The 18,871-nt window shown below is 42.9% G+C and overlaps 1 protein-coding gene across 1 annotated transcript; it reads right to left on the reverse strand.

Annotated features, from left to right (window-relative positions):
- Positions 1–2,882: 2,882 nt before the first annotated feature.
- chd1l (chromodomain helicase DNA binding protein 1-like) lies at positions 2,883–18,866 on the reverse strand. The gene is made up of 25 exons (XM_030728425.1): positions 18,665–18,866; positions 18,373–18,485; positions 16,673–16,779; positions 16,455–16,566; positions 16,332–16,363; positions 15,407–15,488; positions 15,156–15,318; positions 14,864–15,019; positions 14,486–14,578; positions 14,058–14,154; positions 13,839–13,912; positions 13,508–13,618; positions 12,221–12,335; positions 9,857–10,010; positions 9,444–9,639; positions 7,830–7,975; positions 6,067–6,230; positions 5,775–5,971; positions 5,276–5,374; positions 5,116–5,186; positions 4,756–4,870; positions 3,856–3,964; positions 3,527–3,772; positions 3,250–3,331; positions 2,883–3,067 (listed from the first exon to the last, which is right to left on the reverse strand). Exons 1-25 carry the CDS (start codon positions 18,759–18,761, stop codon positions 2,945–2,947), a joined length of 3,054 nt encoding a protein of 1,017 aa, XP_030584285.1. The 5' UTR covers positions 18,762–18,866; the 3' UTR covers positions 2,883–2,944.
- Positions 18,867–18,871: the final 5 nt, after the last annotated feature.

The raw sequence follows: 18,871 nt of genomic DNA on the forward strand, positions 1-18,871 counted from the left end.
CAAAATAAAACAGGAAGAGACCAAACATGAAATAGAAACAAGACAACACAGAAGACTGGACAAAGGAGACTGATCACAGAGGGAATCTAAACACACAGGGGAGACAAGAAAAGAAAGCAAACCAAGCTAAACTCAAAACTTAAAAAAAAAAGAGGAAATTAATAAAGGTTGCGTGAAAATACTGCAGTTTAGTGCAGGATAAACAGTTTAGTTTGCTGTACTCTGGTGAATTTTGGACTGGTTCACAGCAGCTGTGGAGTTAATGGTCAGATTTTGGTTTGGCTTCTTCAGCCAGGAAGGAGTGCAGAATGGTGACCCATCCATGTGTTTTACTCTGGTCCTGTTTGTCTCACTGGTGTGTTACACTTGCTTTAAAGCTTATGTAAGTAGGGAGCCAGAGTAGCTGGTGTGTATGTCACAAGACTGCAAACCTGCTGACTGCAGTTCCTTTCCTGTTCAGTTTTGCTTTCACTTGTTGTTTTGTTAGGTTTAGGAAAAGGTTGTGGTTTGGGTTAAATTCTAAGAGGCCCGTCCCACTGCTGGGGGACAGATCTTAGAGATGCAAAGCATCATAGCAACCACTTTGTATCTCTGAGCCATTGGATGTTTTCCCAGAGATGTTATAAGAAGGACACGATCCTGACTAGAAATCTATGGGAGAATTTTGCAACAGCAAATATGGCAATAGAAGAATAACTTCCATAAGTTATACTTATTTTAGAGCAAAATATAAAACCTTTAAAAGCGCTTTTAAAAAAAAAAAAAAAAAATCTCATTTGATTGATGATTCTGTGCATGCATTTCTGTCCCATGATTACTGAAATTCAATTTAGATCACGCTTCAAAATAACTGCCCAAATAAGTGCCTGAAGGTAGTTCAAGATGACTGGCAACCTGCAAGACTGGCTTCTAGGACTTCACTGATCAGCGATGAAATCTTTATCACAAAAGGACAAAAACATTTAGCAATCATGGTCAAATCAGCTCACTGGGTACTTTATTAGGAACACCTTGGTAGTGCTGGGTTGGGCCCCTTTTTGCCTTCAGAACTGCATTAGTTCTTTGTGGCACAGATTCAACACAGTGTTGGAAATATTCCTCAGAGATTCTGGTCCATATTGACGCACTAACATCACTCTTGCTGCATAATTGTTGGCTGCACATTCATGATGAGAATTTCCTGGTCCGTCACATTCCAAAGGTGCTCTACTGGACTGAAATCTGACTGGTGAGCCCATGTTAGTACAGTGAACAGTTGAGCTTTATGATACGGTGCTTTATCCTGCTGGAAGCAGCCATCAGAAGATGGCCAGACTGTGGTCATAAAGAGGTGGACATGGTCAGCAACAATACTGCCAAAGTGTGGCATGAACATTTCCCACATTACACCACCGCCTGAACCGCAGATACACAGCAGGATTGATTCATGCCTTCTTGTTTTTCACTCCAAATTCTGACCTTACTCTCTCTGAATGTTGTAGGAGAAAACAAGACTCATCAGATCAGCCAACGTTTTTCCAATTTTGGTGAGCCTGTGTGAACTGTAGCCTCAGTTTCCTGTTCCTAGTGGTCTTCTGCTGCTTCAAGGTTTGATGTGTTGTATCAGTTCTAATGAGTGTTTGTCTTGGGTTTTTTTTTTTTTTTGGGGGGGGGGTGAGTTACTGCTGCCTTCCTATCAGCTTGAAGCAGTCCACCCATTCTCCTCTGACATCAACAAGGTATTTTCACCCAGAGCACTGCTGCTCACTGGATTATTTTCTCTTTTTTGGGCCATTCTCTGAGATGATTGTGTGAGAAAATCCCAGCAGATCAGCAGCTTCTGAAATACTCAGACCAGCCTGTCTGGCACCAACAGTCATGCCACGTTCAAACTTAAATCACCTTTTTTGCACTTTCTGATGCTCAGTTTGAACTTCGGCAGGTCGTCTCGACCGTGTCTCCATGAGTAAATGCACTTAGTTGCTGCCACGTGACTGGCTGATTGATAATCATGATAATGAGCTGAACAGGTGTACCTATTGAAGTGACTTATTTCACCTACTTTATTTTATTACTGATACAGTAAGAAAATAACACTACTTCCAAGTTTTAATAGCATAAACAGCAAAACAACATTTAATCAACAGTAAAATGTAATTAAATTGATTAAACTATAACTTAATCAACTATTAATTTGCAGTTCATTAATATTATTATGAAGTATTAGCAAAAATAGATATTTTTGTTTCTTGAAGATGTTTCACGTAATCCGCCTCCTCTGTTCAGTGATGCTTGTTCACAGTGCACACAGATGCTTCTTTTACTCCTCTTTAAAACCATCTCCTCGTTCTTTTTTCCACAGTTTTCATGCCTCTTTTTCTTTTTTTTTAAATTCTGATTTAAACTTGTCAGTACTTTAATTTTGTACTTTTTCATCTTTTACATTTCACAGATTTTCTGCTCAGGCAGCACGGTGGTGCAGTGGTTAGCATTGTTGCCTCGCAGCAAGAAGGTCCTGGGTTTGAATCTACCCTTCTGTACAGAGCTTGCGAGGGTTCTTTCTGGGGACGCCGGCCTCTTCGCACAGCCTAAACATCCACCTTAGGACAGAAGATGGATGATTTTTAATTGGCTGTAGGTGTGAATGGTTGTCTCTATATGTTGACCCTGTGATGGATTGGTGACCTGCCCAGGGTGCCTTTGCCCTAAGACAGCTTAATGGATGGATAACTTGTTCCCCTCCTTTTTTCATTCAAACAGTAATTTAAAAATAGCAATTATGTAAAACACCTTAAACTGCCTCCTTTGTTTGATTTACTCATTATTTTACTTAAAAATAATTCATTTTAATTTCAATTAAACAATCTGCACTATGTTTCACACATCCAAGAGAGATCATTCAGTTTGTTGTGACAAAGCACAAATTTAATAACATTAAAATAAACACCAAAAAAACCAAAGGGTGTTATCTGAGCTGATGTAAGTACTGCGCAGTGTTGACTCTTCTTTGTTTGGAGAAGCAGGACTCGAGCCAGGCCTTCTGCACGGGAACAGCCTGACTGTACTGACACAGCAGATCCTGGAGCTCCTGGTTCGAACAAAGAGAAGATATTTTTTATTTTACGTCATTTATAACAGAGAAACTTAATCTGCTTCAAGAAAAAGCATTAAAAACATTTTCCATCCCACCTCGGCAAATAAATATTACTGGAACAGATTATGTATGTCAAACGTCAGATAACCATCAGTGAGAGTTACCATGACACTAACCTGTGAGTGGATGTTATTCTCCACCTCTGCTACTATGTGGGTGACATCCGGACTCATGATCTCCTCCTCCTCTCCATCATAAGTGCACTTTAGCTAAGGAGTTATGACATTATTTTAATGACGTGCAGCGGTGGCACTGCACCTCTGCCCATCATTCAAGCTTTTCAGGTTCTTCTCTCAACAAAACCACACAAACTGCCACACGTGCACGCACACACAGGAGTCCGTGACTGGCAAGGTCTAACATCAAGCTGTGGTATCCAGTCTGAAAGGATATGTGATAAGATAGCGGGCCAACCTCTTCCTCTCTGATGCAGCCAAGTTGTAGAAAAACACACGGACCCCGGTCATGAAACTGGGGAGGTCTGCAGGAGTCTGGAGTGCAGCCGAGGGCCCTGGGGTCACCGAGTCTGTGTCATCAGAGTTATGCAACTGTAACCCAGGGGAGGATGTTGATGCTGAGGTTGCTGAGGTGGATGTCGGGGGTATAGTTGTGTTCTTGACATTTCTGCTGTGATAGTATCTGAGAGTTTGGTTAAGAGAAAATGACAGACATCTCAACTATTGTGGTACTGAGTTCGTGCCATCAAAGCATTAAAAAGATACATGAAGGTGGGGATGCCTCTGGAAGCAAGGTGCTTCCTGATGAGCCTCTCTGTGCCGTACCAGTTGAAACCTTTGGTGGCGTGGCCAATACGTGGAAGATGAACACTTGCTTTGTGTAGAGAGAGATACAGTAAGAAGGGTTAGCACGAGTGTTAGCAGCAGCCTCCTGCAGTCCTTATAGCTGTGAGTCTGGAGGGTTCAAAACACTGTGGTGAATGAGAAGACATCATTTTCAGTTAAGCCAATTTATTTGTAATGCCCGATATCACATGTAAATATTTAAAGGGCTTCAAAGGCATGAAAACAATAAACATGGGGGAAAAATAATTAAGAAAGTCACAATTTAAAATATGCAAAACAAGAAAAGTATTTGTAACATAAACATAACATAAAACCCTGTGAGCCAAAGACAGAAAAGGAAGAGAGATGGAAAAACAGACTCAAAAATAAGAGAAGCAGAAGTTGATAATGTGCATCTGCTCTGCATCTGCCTAGATTACTAATTGAAAGATTAACAAAGTGTTTTTAAGCGTTTCCTAAAAAAGTATTGGTTGATTTTAGGGGCATAAACAGCAAAAGCTGCAAGTGCAAGGCATTCTTATCAGTTCATTTAGTGTGCACAAAAAAAAAGCAGAAACTCCTGCTTCATGCGTTGATCTTCTGCAGTTGTGTTTACGAGAATGTGTCCGTGTGCACAGAAGATGGCACACGGCAGGTCCCGTAAATCCTGCCAATCAGGATCTTACAACACACCATTTAAGCTGCTGCTGCTTCCTTTCTGTCCTCAAACATTCTCCATTTCCAAGGGCTTGTTTTAGCACAGGCAACACTTAAAATCTGCATGAAAAAAAACATTTCACACTTTCTCTTATTAAAATGGCACAAAATGCTGAACTGTACCCTTGTTTCTTTTGGCTGCTTTGTAAATCTTCTTCAGCCCTTCATCCAGAGCAGTTAGAAAGATCCCAGACAGGTTGTTGGCTTTGTCTCGCTGCTGCGCCACTATCAGGGCTAACTGGGGTGGAGAGGAAGGGAGGAGATGGAAGGTGGTTAAAGGCTTTATCTGATCACTGCTGCACGTTACTGGGTGCTGCTTTCCCACACCGTCGCAGCTCCGCCACCACACATTAACCCAAAGCAGGTATAATCACACAGCTGATCACTACTACTGAGAAGAAACTAGAGATTTGTGAAATTATTTTTGAAATAAGCAGACAGGAGCACTTTATCATGCAGCAAAATTAAATGACCAGAACCAACTCGATCTTGGCCGTTCAGTCTGGACTGTTTGTCATCAATTGGGAACAGCAGCACATTTCCAAGGTCCAAATCTGAAACAAACCATAATCCATTATGTGACTCATTCTTCAAATCAGACCTGAAGAAAAAGACTACTAATAACTGTAACTGTTAATCTTACCTTTCATCTTTCCAGCTAACTCGTATTGCTTCCGTGGCTCGTTTGATCTCACCTCCAGCGCTGTGAACAGACCTCCTTTTCCCCACCGACCTGAGTCATCTACACAGGAATCACTTCTTTGATAAACACATGCTGTGGTTTTCAAACTTTTCGTGCCAAATACCAAAACACAAATACCACACCTGCATTTATAACCTTGCAAAATAACTTCAGTGCCATCTGACACATTGCCAGTTCTTTTCTTTGAACTGCCAGTTGAAGGCACTTTTTTTTTTTTTTTTAGACACTGCACGTCACCTGACATGTTCACATCACATCTTATTCACACAATCCAATATACAAACCTGCTGCAGCTGGTGCAGATCTAACAAGTTTGTGATTCAGTTTCTGTTCTAATAGAACAGAATTCTTATGTTCTCTTAGCCTATTACTTAGCAGGCACCTGTGTTTGACAGAAAAGTGGTTGTTGACGTGGTAATAAGTAACACAGAGGGCGTACCAACACAGTGGACAATGATGGCGTCTCCCTGAGCGGTGTGAGGATGAGTAACGTCCCCCAGAACGTAGTGGATATCTGTGCTGTCGGAGTCTGTGGAGCGTATGCTGCCGTCATCCTCCTCTTCTCCCTCCTCTTCCTCGCTGTCCACAGATGGCAGGCACTGAGATCTGTAGCCGCAGGACTCCCACCAGGCCATTCTGAATGATAAATCCACACGGCAAACAAAAGCAAAACCGTCTGTGCCAAAGACGTCTCAGCAATTTAAAAAGTCAATGAACTGATAAATCTTTACTTTTTCTTGTATTTCTGCTCTTCTTGCTTCTTCTTCATCTCCTCCTGCATTTTGGCCTTCTTGGCTGCAGCCTCTTCCCTCCTCTGCCGCCTCAGCTCCAGCTCAGCCTCCGTAAGAGGTTTCCTCTTCCTCCTTGGAACCCCGTGGTCTATGGACAGTGAAACCTGGGAAGACAATGAGAAAGATCACTCGCACCTCTGGGATTATCAGCATACATCTGAGGCTGCTTTCTATGTGAAAAACACTGAAATCTGCCTACCGATGCAATGAAAATCCCTCCAGTGTCGATTAGTACAAAGCAAACCCTTCGTAAATATGAATTTGACAAATTTTGACCTTATAAAAGTATAAAAGTTCTGTTTTCTCTAAAGTCTAGCTTTAATATTTGCTCGTGATGCATGTTGAAGCGACATAAGCTAACACAAACAGCACTTCTGAAGAACAATGCCTAGCAGCTCCTCCAGAGTTAAAAACCTGCCTGCCTTTGCACAGAAACAGAGGAGCTACAATACTGTTTCGGGGGTGGGGGGGTGGGTAATTATCCTTGCCACAAGAATGCTGTGGTTGCAGTTTTTAATTCACAACCACATCTGGTAACAAAAAAGAAAAACATAAATTGACTAATAGCTGAAGAATAAAGACCTCCCTTTGTAGGAGATATTATGGCCTGTAGATGAAAATGTCCCGGGGACACAGAAAGCTGCAGAACATTTCATTCCGGCCTGCAACACCCGGAAAGGAAAACATAACAACCCCACCAAAAAAATAAAAGAGGCAGCGTTATTGTGTGTAATCTGCAACAAGTCTGAACTACTTAACTTGAATCCAGTGGCTTTCATAGATGTACCTGTGAAGTGTCAGACAGTTTTAGCCATTTTTAACTGGTAACAGTATTTTAATGATTTCCTTTAATGTACATAATATTTTTTTTGCTAACTGATAACAACATTGAATGGCCCTTTGCTTACTTGAAATAAATATGGCCCTCCAGAGAAAAATGCTGCCCAGACCTGAGGCCTGTACTACAAAACAGGATTTGGACACCAGGTAACTTGAGGGTCAACCCTGGGTTTTCATTGGCACAAAGGTGGTTCACCTCTGGGATATACTACTTATGCTGCAGACCTAAACTACAGACTGGAGATCAACAGGTACAAACTTGCCGCCTACTGACTCAATTCTCTGGAAAATAGCATCACCGTTTCTGGAAGATCGTTCGGACCAGACATCAGAAGATGGGTACACTGTGATCATGACGGGACGGGAATGATCAGCAACTCGGTCGGTACTAAGTGTGCCAAGAAAATATCCCCCACACCTTCACACCACCACGACCAACTGCTGTGATTAGGCATGTTATGTTGTGCTGCCCTTTTTGGGGGTTGTCTTGTTGTTGCCTGTCCAGTGCACCTGTTGTCTCCTACATCTGCACCAAAGCAGGGAAAATGGATTCACAGCAGCTTCTGCTCCCTAACTTGATATCCCTAAAGTTTAACTTTGATGATTGAGTTTTTTGGTTTTTTGAGGAGTAACCGTACCCTCCGGTCCAAATGTTCCTCATCCTAGTTTGTTTTGTCCAAGTCCAAACTCTCAGGGCCACATGGAATATCTAACATGGATCATTTTTTAAATATTTTTTCAACAGTCTTTGTGTGTGTGCATAAATATAAAAAGCTAACCTGAGGTGGGTTACATCTTACAATAGTAATTCAGTTTTGTCAAATTTAAGCTCTCTGGGACACATTTCTGTCAGGGAGTCTTACTCCAGCTTTGCCTCGCAGAGCTCGTTTTTCTCCCGCTGCTCTCTGAAACTCGGCCAGCTGCTCCTCCAGCAAACCATCAAAGCTCTTCTGGTCCTCAGAGCTGGGGTCCTTACTGTAGTCTTTGCCCTCAAAGAAGTACATGTGGTCTAACGGAGGGGAGGGGACAGCAGGACGGTGAGTCGAGTTAATCATCACATACAGAGAAAAGCCTGCGCCCTCTTTGATGAGGAGCAGAGGAGGTGGAGAGGAGGAGTATAACAGGGGTGCCCAAACTTGCGGCCCCGCCCCCTTCTGGTCCGCAAATTTGATGTCAAAAATAACAAACAATTTGGCCCTTTAAGTTACTTTTTTGACATTTCGCTTAACCCTCTTAACTGGAGGGGAAGGCGAAATGTAAAAAAAGTAACTTAAAAGGCCAAATTGTTTGTTATTTTTGACATCAATTCGCGGACTGGAAGGAGGGGGTGGGGCCAGAAGCGGCCCGCGGGCCGAGTTTGGGCACCCCTGTCATACAACAATAATAAATCTTTAATTGTGGTCGTGCACATATTTCCACAAGTGTCACACAGCTTTTCTCAGACTTATTGAACATATCTGTGCAAACTTTTATGCAAAAAACACAAATAAAAAGACCTTTGATCGAATAGGTTACCTGTAATATAAAGCTTCGATGACTAGGATGAAGTTGGCCTCAAATAGCACCCTAAAAGCTGGGAATAAACTTTCTCAGAAAAATCCTCTTCTTAATGGCCTCCCCGACTTTCATTTCCTGTGCTGTGGTGTGACTTCCTTTTATAGAGTCATCACTTTGAAATTTGGGTCATACAACAAATTTGACTCTAGATTAATGTATAGAGCACCTTCCCTCTCCTCTCTGCTGTCTATAACTCATAATTCAAAATGATGCCACAAACTATATTGTTTGAAAACCGTGATTATTTTATGGCACATCAGTAAAAGAAGTACTCACTCATCCTGCGGTTTGTTCAGATGCAACTCTGCTAAACTAATTCCTGCTGTTCTTTTTGGAGAGAGAAGATTTCTCCTGGGAATCCTTCCAAACAAGCCTTTTTCTAATTGTACCATCATGAACTTCAACATTTAACATGCTAACTGAGTTTGAGATGTAACTCTTGGGTTTTCCGCAGTTCCTTTGAGCACTGCGTGGTCCGACTTTGAGGTGAATTTACTTAAAACATCCTTCTTTTACAGAGGTGCTCACATTTGCTGACGATGAGTTAATAAAGTGCATTTAATTAGCAGCACCTGGCTGCATTTACCCTCTTAATTCCTATCAAAGCAATAAGGGTGCAATAAATAAATCACTTCAGGTGATTTACTGCAAAGCAATCAGAGCAGTTCTGCTTGCAGATTTGCTCTGATTGCTTTGCCAAGTTCTAGCGATACTTGGAGAAGCAAAGCTCTGGTGTTTTCTCCTGTGTGGTCGGCAGTTCAAGAACCAAAAGTAAAACTGAGAGGTTTACTTGTGGGAACAACATGTTCAACATACCACATCGCCACCTGCATTATATAACCCCTTTATGAAACTCACACACTAAGAATAGTCCACAGTGATTTGAAATTTTAAAGTGAAAAAAATGAAATGAAACATACTCTGCCCTTCAGCTTCAGATCCCTTCAATTCCTCTTCCTCCTCATCTTCATTTTCTTCAAGCTTTGAGTAGTCCTCATCATCCATCCACTGACCGTCATGTGACGGACCAAGGATCTTCTCCAGTTTCACATCCTGTATGGAGCTCTCATCAGATGACAAAAGCTTATCGACCCCAAACTTCAAGATCTCACTTAGCTGTGTGGGAGAGGAAATGTGAGCAAATGTGAGCAGAGGAGGCGAGAACTACAGAGGTTTTGAAATAAAGTGGACGCACACACACACACACACACACACACACACACACACACACACACACACACACACACACACACACACACACACACACACACACACACACAGAAAGATTGAGAGATGGAGTTTTTTTTGTGTGTGTGATTTAATGTTCACAAACCTGCAGCCCTGCTGCTGCTGACTGAACTTGATCCAGTAAAGAGAAGCGTCCCTCTTCAATGACCGTATTGGTGAGCTGCAGCTTGGATACAGCACGAGAGTACATGATCTCTTCCACAGTGTCTCTTGCCAGGAGGCGGATCACTTTCACGGGCCTGTAAGACATCAGTCAAATACTGAAAGGAGGATTACACTGAACTTCTACTGCATTAAGAATTGTTAAATTCACAGAGTTGAGATTAAGGGTATCCAGTTTTTGATCCTAATGTAAAGAAAAGCTCAAGCACTGCACAATCAATCAGTCTTTATTTTTATAGCTCATTTCCTGCAGATTAATGCAGTCCAAAGTGCTTCACACAGGACTGACATGCAGACAATAAGACAGATACAATGTAATAAAAACAGATTAAAAACTACATGAATTCAAGTGAAAGGACAAAACATAACAAAAACACAAAAGCAGCAGTCTGAGACTGTATATCTTCGCTCACAACATGCAGTACTGCCAAACAAAAATGTGCCAAACAAACAAACCTGATAACTACCCTCTCTTAGTAACCAGCTTGCCCACTTTGGGAGGATTTTAACCAGATTCATGAGACTATCACCTGGATTCACTTTCAGTTAACAGGTGAGATTTATGAAAAGTTATGTAGTGTTTCTTCTTCCTTCTTCATGCATTTGAGACTTTGTTGTAATCTCCAGAAGATGATGCCGGAAGCTTACTAGTTTTGTGCAAACCTTCTTTTGCTTGTCCTCTCTCCGGCCACTTATTCTCTGGCGTGGTACAATAAACATCTGTACCAATAACCACTTGCTGAAAATAACTTTAAGTATACATTTCCACAACATGCTCCTACAAGTATTATAAAGGCTCATTAAGTAATAAAGGGCTAATTCATGCGATGACGCTGTTAATCGGTGAATGCATCAATATCAGTGTGAAACCACTGACCATTCATTGGACTGCCTGGGCAAAGAGAGACTGGACTTGTCTGGTTAGTCCAACAGATGGTTTCTGCAAGAAATTGTGGAGCTCTTGGAAATTTATTTTGATTCAAGGACACATTTATTAGGGGCAGCACGGTGGCGTGGTGGTTAGCACTGTTGCCTCACAGCTAGAAGGTCTGGGTCCATCTTGGCCCAGGCCTTTCTGTGTGGAGTTTGCATGTTCTCCCCGTGTCTGCGTGGGTTTTCTCCAGGTACCTCCCACAGTGCAAAGACATGCAGTTACTGGGGTTAGGTTAACTGGTGATTCTAATTGTCCATAGGTGTGAATGGTTGTTTGTCTCCCTGCGTTAGCCCTGCAACAGGCTGGCGACCTGTACAGGGTGTACCCTGCCTCTCACCCTACGACAGCTGGAATAGGCTCCAGCCCCCCCCGCGATCCTGAACAGGATAAGCGGCAGAGAATGGATGGAAACACTTGGGTGGCTGTAGCTCAGTAGGTAGAGCAGGTCACCTACTGATCAGAAGGTCAGCGGTTCGATTCCTGGCTACTCCAGGCTACATGCCAATGTATCCTTGGGCAAGATACTTAACCCCAAGTTGCTCTCTGACCGTCCCGTCGGAGTATGAATGTGTGTGAATGATAGTTAATTAAAAAGCACTTAGCTTAGCAAACATGGAAGTGCTTGTATGAATGGGAGTGCATGGGTGAATGTAAACATGTTGTAATAGCGCTTTGAGTGCTCTGACTGAGTAGAAAAGCGCTATATAAGAGCTAGTCCATTTACCATTTACTTATTAATCATAAAAAGAACTTCATGGGTTTTTCTAGAGAATAATGAGCCAAAGCACACCTCCAGGTCCTTACGGTCATCCACAATTATCCACCCTGAGTTTAGACCACAGAGTGAAAGAAAAGCAGCCAACGAGTGCTCAGCATGTACAGGAACTTTTTTAGGAAAAGCTCCAGGCACCGACCTGAGAAATGAAGAGCGTGCAATATAATCTTGGCTTGTTTAACCTGTTTGTATACTACATAAATCCAGAAGTATTACTGATGTGGTTCCCTGATGTGGGAAAAAATAAAGAAAAATAGAGCAAAACACTTGCAGCAGTAAATGTTAAAACTTTTGTGTCTGATACTGCATCTCGCTCGTGTTCATCAGTTTTGATGCTTTTTGTAAGCGTCCCTATCAAGCGTTACTGAAGTGCAATAACTGGGTTGCATGCAGGGCGTGCTCTTTCACACCTAACAAGAGATAAGCCTAATGAGACTTATTTTGTTCCAGTAGCAGAGAACATCGTGCTGCAGTTTTCAGTAATGCTGCACGCCCCTATCAGAAACGGTCCATCTTGCAGGACATTTAATTCCAATTGAGCTCCAAGCCTGCTGGGAATAACTTCTCATGTGCTTCACCTGTTCTGGCCAATCCGGTGGCTGCGTGCAGCAGCCTGCAAATCATTTTGAGGGTTGAAGTCACTATCCACAAAAATGACTGTGTCAGCAGCTGTCAGGTTCATCCCTACTCCCCCTGCAAAGTCAGAGAGAAAGAAGAAAAACTGAGAGCCGTGCACTTCATTTGTGTGCACTTACTTACATACAAGAAAGAAGCACTAGGATTGGTGTATTTACTGTAAACGGGTTAAAGAAAGTGATAATCTGACAGGAAACAGGCTGTCTTTCTCCGAGCCATCATTCTGTACATCAAAACAAAAAGCTGCTGGCCTTATTTACACAGGCGTTCCGTTCTGCTGCGGCTCTTATCTCCCTGACATCAGTTCCCTTTCCTCTCTCAGCCAGTGCTGTGTTTCAAGGTTAGCTCAAACTGAGCTTGCAGGCTTGTCTCCATATCTGAATCTACAGCAGAGTTCACAGAAGTGTTATCTTCAAAACTGCGACAGTCTTGTTTGTGAAATGCACTCTCAGCACTCTCGGGATCTGAAATGGCTAGCGTAAAAGGGTTACTGCTTCCCGTTTTCACTATGCCTAGTTCCCACTCTTTACCTGTGGGGTGCGTGATTACTGCCCATATGCTGAGTTTCTATCCCTATTTAGGGTTTATGCAAGCAGGAACTAGGATCATCTTTAACCAAACTATTATATTTAGGTTTCGTTTACACCTTTCTTGCCCATGCAGGTGAGGCTAAAAATGCAGAAGTATTTGGGATTGAGTAATAGAGGAGGGAAGAGGTGGTAGCTTCCTACAAAGATGCATTTTGCAAAATGCCACTTTTTTTTGTTTGTTTGTTTTTTTGCACATACGCCTCCCTAAAGACAACAACTTATACAACTTATGTTGCAGTAAAATGAAAAAGCAAAGACATTTGTCTGAATCGCAGCGTAAAGGGGATCCTTTATTTTCATTCTTGGACTCTACTGCAGCAGCTCTGCATGATTCACAGTTCATACACTGCCTATTTATCTCACAGTGCAGCCCCTCAGTTAATCATCTGACTGAAACAAGCAGTTTTAGGTCCTCCCCCTTTCTTCTGATTGCTGACAGCAGGTGGGCGGGGCTTTGGTGCCTCTGATGACCATATTAGGAGTATCCGCCCTCATTGAGCAAAATGCAAGAGAAAAAAAAATGACTGAAACATTGAGAGCAGTCTGTTCCTCATTATTTGAAACTTTGGCCACTATTTGATATGAGCATCCATCTGTCAGACTACATGTATTTGACTACTACTCCAAGGTTTCAATCACCTGCTTTAGTGCTGAGCAGAAAGACAAAGATATCTTTGCTACTGAAGTTCTTCACTGCTAGATTTCGCTCCTCCCCTCGGACAGACCCGTCCAGACGTTCGTAGCTGTAACCTGAACAGAAAAGCTTAATTCAGCACTTATTTATAACCAAGAACAAAACAAATAGTGTTGAGGTCTGTCATTATGTAGTAGAAGAATTCATAGTGTAGCCAATGAACTTAAAATGTGGCAGCACGTGTTTTTGATATTTTGAAGGGATGGGAAGTAACACAAGCTGTGGATAGATGTAAAATTTAACCTGGATGTAATCCCCACGTTCGCCCTCACTCACCTCTGTACTCCATGTAGTCCTGGAGAATATCGAGCATCCTCGTCATCTGAGAGAACAGCAGGATCCGATGACCCCTTCAGTCACAGATAAGAAAACACAAATACTGTAAGACACCATTTAAGGTGGAATATGACAACACTGCATTGTCTATGGAGCCACTGTAACCAAAGCACTACAGCAATAAACCACCAGGTGGAGCCAAATAACAAATATGCACACCCTTTGTGCAGAAACGTCAGCATGCTGTCCAGAAGACAAAGTTTCCCACTGGCGTCAATGAGGTGCTCCCCCATCTCAAAGGGCTCCGGTTCCACTCCTATCCAAGAGTCAGAGAATTATAATATATCCTACAGTTACAAAGAAGCCCAAACCTGGCCCCCTCAGAAGCACTGGGGTGGTATGCATTAGGAGTCACATACTTCTTTATCACCAAACACTGTGCTTGTGCCCAATCCAGAACAAGATCCACACTTTTCTACCAAAAAGAGAAAAATATGTGCAGCTGCCAGCTTTTTGGCACCACAAAACACAAAACTGCTGGACCCAAAGTTTGACCCACTAAAGAAATAAATCCACAGGTAACTGGCAGATGCAGACCACAGAATTGACTGAAACCAGCCTCTTTTGCATCACTGTGCATCTCTCACCATCAAACAGATACGGGTGGTCAACACACTTCCTCAGGTTCATCAAGATGTTCAGCAGCCGAGTCTTGCTGCCTTGCTCATTTCCAAAAGCCTCTGAAAGAGTTTCAGAAGTAGATTGAGTTTACAAATGGCTGATGGCCCTAAACAAATATTATTCACATATAACACCTTTAAAAACAGTTCGCAAAGTGGCAAAGGCCAAAATCAAAGAAAACAAAATCAGTTATGAGAAATGAAACACGGACATAAAAATGCAAAACAAAAGGTCAATAAAATTACAATTTTTGCATTTTCTGAAAAACTGCAAAAGAGGGAAGCACAGAGAAAATACAGGCATAAATGACTTTACAGCAGCACAGCACAGTGCCCAGGCCTCACCCAGGTCCTTCATCAGAACGGCTTTGTAGTATTTTTTCTGCAGAGCAGACATGCCATGATAAACCACCAGCTCTGTCTTCTTGCGCAGATCGACAGCCACCTGAGACTTGACTCTACGAAGCAGGAAGGGCTCCAGGATGCTTTGGAGCTCAGCGGCTATAAACAGAATCAGATACACAGTTACCTTTTCTACAACAAGTACTGTACTTACTGTGTCACCTGTGTGAAAACATTTACATCAACAGGGAGACATGTAATGTGTGCTTTGCTATGTTATAATTACAAATCATACCCAGAGCAGGCTGACTTTGTACGTTGGAGTAAGAGTTGACAAAGCTGTCCGTGTCTTCTGGTGTAAAGATGCTGGGCTGGATGAAGCTCAGCAGGGAGTAGAGCTCCTGCAGGTTGTTCTGTATGGGAGTTCCTGTCAGCAAGACTCTGAATCCAATGGAGAACTACACAAGAAACACACAAACAAACTGATTTAAGAGGTTAAGGGAAAGGCAGTGAAGAAACCAGCCCAAACCAGGTGCTGTTCAGTACCTCCGTCAAGGTTTTGTGCAATAGTGAGCTCTGATTCTTCAGCCTGTGAGCTTCGTCGACCGCGAGCGCCTTCCATTTCCACCTGTGGAGCAGAACGGGGAATTAACATATGAATGAGAACTGAGGAATTTCTTACACATAAATACACCAAATTAATAACTGTCAGCATCTTTAAAATAGACCTATTATTCTTCTCCTTTTCTCCAGTCATATATAATCTCTCACAAAGGTGGACTGCTCGTATTAAACATGACCAACGTTTTAAATAATGACACCTCTGCAGTAATCCCTGTGGGTCAAAAGCTCAGGCTTCAGACCGCTCTACACACACACACTGTTTCAGACAGTTTTTTTCTATTTACTGGCTGCAAAAAGCGACGTTGCTACGGATGCTCGGCCGCCACAAGCCAGTTATCCCTGTGGTAACTTTTCTGACACCTCTCACTTAAAGCCAAAAGTCTGAAGGATGATGAGGCCCATCTTTGAGTCACACATACAAATTTTTGTCCTCCTGCTCCAAAAGGAGGATTCAGCCCTCTGTGAGCTTGGATTAGGACACCCCAGTTAAATTCCTCACATTACAAACGTCTCCAGAGCAGGTCTGTCAGCAAAGAAGCCCCGCTTGTCTTTGACAGAGGATGAATTGAGGTGATGCAGCAAAACCCAATACTAGACAAATAAGGATTCATTTGGACTGTGAATTCAAACAAAACTACTCTGGTAGAGTCCAAGAAATACGGAGCTTGAAAGAAGTATGGCAGGTGCAGAACAAAACCTATTATTTCTAATGGTACACAAATATATTGTTACACGCCTGCTGTGAGCACTGCTCGGTCAAAAATCCCATAAGCGGCGACCTCTACTGAGGGCTCAAAAATGAATGTTATTTACAGTTTATGGTTATTAAGAACAAGCACAAACTCACCGTTTCAGGTATGAAGCATCTTTGAGACACAGCTGGAGATAAGAGTTAAAAAAAAAAAAAAGATATCAGTTTTAACACAGATTAAACTTTAGCTGATTTTGTTTCCACTTAACAGCCTCATACCTCATATGTAGTGAGAAGAACATGGAAGCCCTGAGAGGTCGCTTCCTGCTGGATCTCTGCCCGCCTTTCTTTGTCTCCTTTGTAAACCAGGACAGCCAGTGAGGGAGCGAAGCTGGAACCGAGTCACACAGAGGTGAGGCCTTCATATAAACAGTTTATAGGTAGCATTAAGATCAGATTAGCAAATGAAATGTAATCTCTGGTTAAAGTAACTCTACCTTTCCAACTCATTTCTCCAGTTCTCCAGGACAGAGAGTGGACTCAACACCAGAAATGGTCCCGTATTCCCGAGAGCTCCCGACATGTACACCAGCAGAGAGATCGTCTGAAGGGATGAATCATGATCAGGACATGTTTTGGACACGGAAATTACACAATGAAAGAAGAAGTAATAAATGTAGCAGGTGCCAGGTGGTGGGAATCATGAGGGGGAAATGTCATTCAAGTGAAGTGAAGCACGACTACCCACAACTGTAGATGTGTACCTGTGATCTGAATACAGCTGGGATGTCAACAGGCCTCAGCCAGTGTGCGTAATTTGTCTGTAGAGGAAAGCGGAAACAGAGCACCTCCTCTAAGAGAAACTTTGCTGCTTTCTAAAGAGCCCTGGATCTGATCCAGTGCATGGTCGGGTGATAAAGACAAAATATATGTGACCCTGAATTTGATTAGCGGAAGAAAATGGACAAACAGATGGATACGTCACATAGCACCGAGGCCATTCTGAGACAGTTTATGTGCCACAACGATGTAAGAGATGGTCCAAGCCTGATCACATACACTATACTGCCAAAAGCATTCACTCATCCATCCAAATCATTGAATTCAGGTGTTCCAGTCACTTCTATGGCCACAGGCGTATAAACCAGCTAGGCATGCAGACTGCTTCTACAAACATTAGTAAAATAATGGGTCGCTCTCAGGAGCTCAGTGAAATCCAGCGTGGTACTCTGATAGGATGCCACCTGTGCAACAAGTCCAGTCGTGAAATTTCCTCACTACTAAATATTCCACAGTCAGCTGTTCGTGGTATTATAACAAAGTGGAAGTGACTCGAAATGACAGCAACTCATCCATGAAGTGGAAAGTCACGTAAAATTACAGAGCAGAGTCAGCTGATGCTTAGGAGCACAGTGCGCAGAGGTCACCAACTTTCTGCAGAGTCAACAGACCTCCAAACTTCAGGTGGCTTTCAGATTAACTCAAGAACAGTGCGTAATGCAAAGCGCCGAATGCAGTGGTGTAAAGCACGTCTCTACTGGACTCTAGAGCAGTGGAGACGTGTTCTCTGGAGTGACAAACCACACTTCTCCGTTTGCCAGTCACCAGGAGAACGGTACTTGTCTGACTGCATTGTGCCAAGTGTAAAGTTTGGTGGAGGGGGGATTATAGTGTGGGGTTGTACTTCAGAAGTTTGGCTCGGCCCCTTAGTTCCAGTGAAAGGAACTCTTATTTCATTGTGTAATTCCAGTGAAAGGAACAATTTCATGCTCCCAACTTTGTGGGAACGGTTTGGGGATGGCCCCTTCCTGTTCCAACATGACTGTGCACCACTTTACAAAGCAGGTCCACAAAGACACAGATGAGTGCGTTTGGTGTGGAAGAACTCGACTGGCCTGCAGAGTCCTGACCACAAGTCCAAAGAACACCTTTGGGATGAATTAGGGTGGAGACTGTGAGCCAGGCCTTCTCACCCAGCATCAGTGTCTGACTTCACAACTGCACTTCTGGAAGAATGGTCAGAAATTCATATAAACACCTTCCCAGAAGAGCTGAAGCTGTTATCCTGGATTAAAGACGGGATGTAAATAAAGTTCAAATGGATGTGAAGGCAGACGAGCGAATACAGTAGAGTGAATACTAAAACTGCACAGCCATGCCACAGCTCTAAAAGCAGTTAAGCAGATGGATGTCATACCTGGCAGGTTTTGCCCAAACCCATCTCGTCTCCTAAGATGCATCCCTGCTGGTTCTTCAGGCACTGCGTTAACCAGTGCACCCCGTCCAGCTGGTAGGGTCTCAGCTGTATCCCTGCGAGCAGACAACACAGTTTTACTGAGTACTAAACGAAGACGGCGCTGACAGCGGGTTCAGCTCCGTTAAATACAGTCTGAGACCGCAGTAAACACCGTGTCACGATGAATGAACACAGCATAAAGTTGGTTTCTGCTCTGCGGGTCAGTCTGCCCAGTTAAAAACAGCCTTCCTACCTCTTAAGCCCCATTTCTGCAGGTCGCCCTGAGCGACATCCGCCTTCTTCTTCTTCTTCGCGATGCTGCTTTTTATTCTCATTAAAATGTCCGACATGTCTCCTGACCAACAGCACTACAGAATACACGAAGCTGACTTTACCACAGACATGTTCAGACAGGTGAACTTCCACAATTGTTTTCATGCAGTTGCACTTCCTGACTGGG

The sequence above is a fragment of the Archocentrus centrarchus genome, chromosome 4 (genome assembly GCF_007364275.1).
Source record: "Archocentrus centrarchus isolate MPI-CPG fArcCen1 chromosome 4, fArcCen1, whole genome shotgun sequence".
Lineage (NCBI taxonomy): Eukaryota > Metazoa > Chordata > Actinopteri > Cichliformes > Cichlidae > Archocentrus > Archocentrus centrarchus.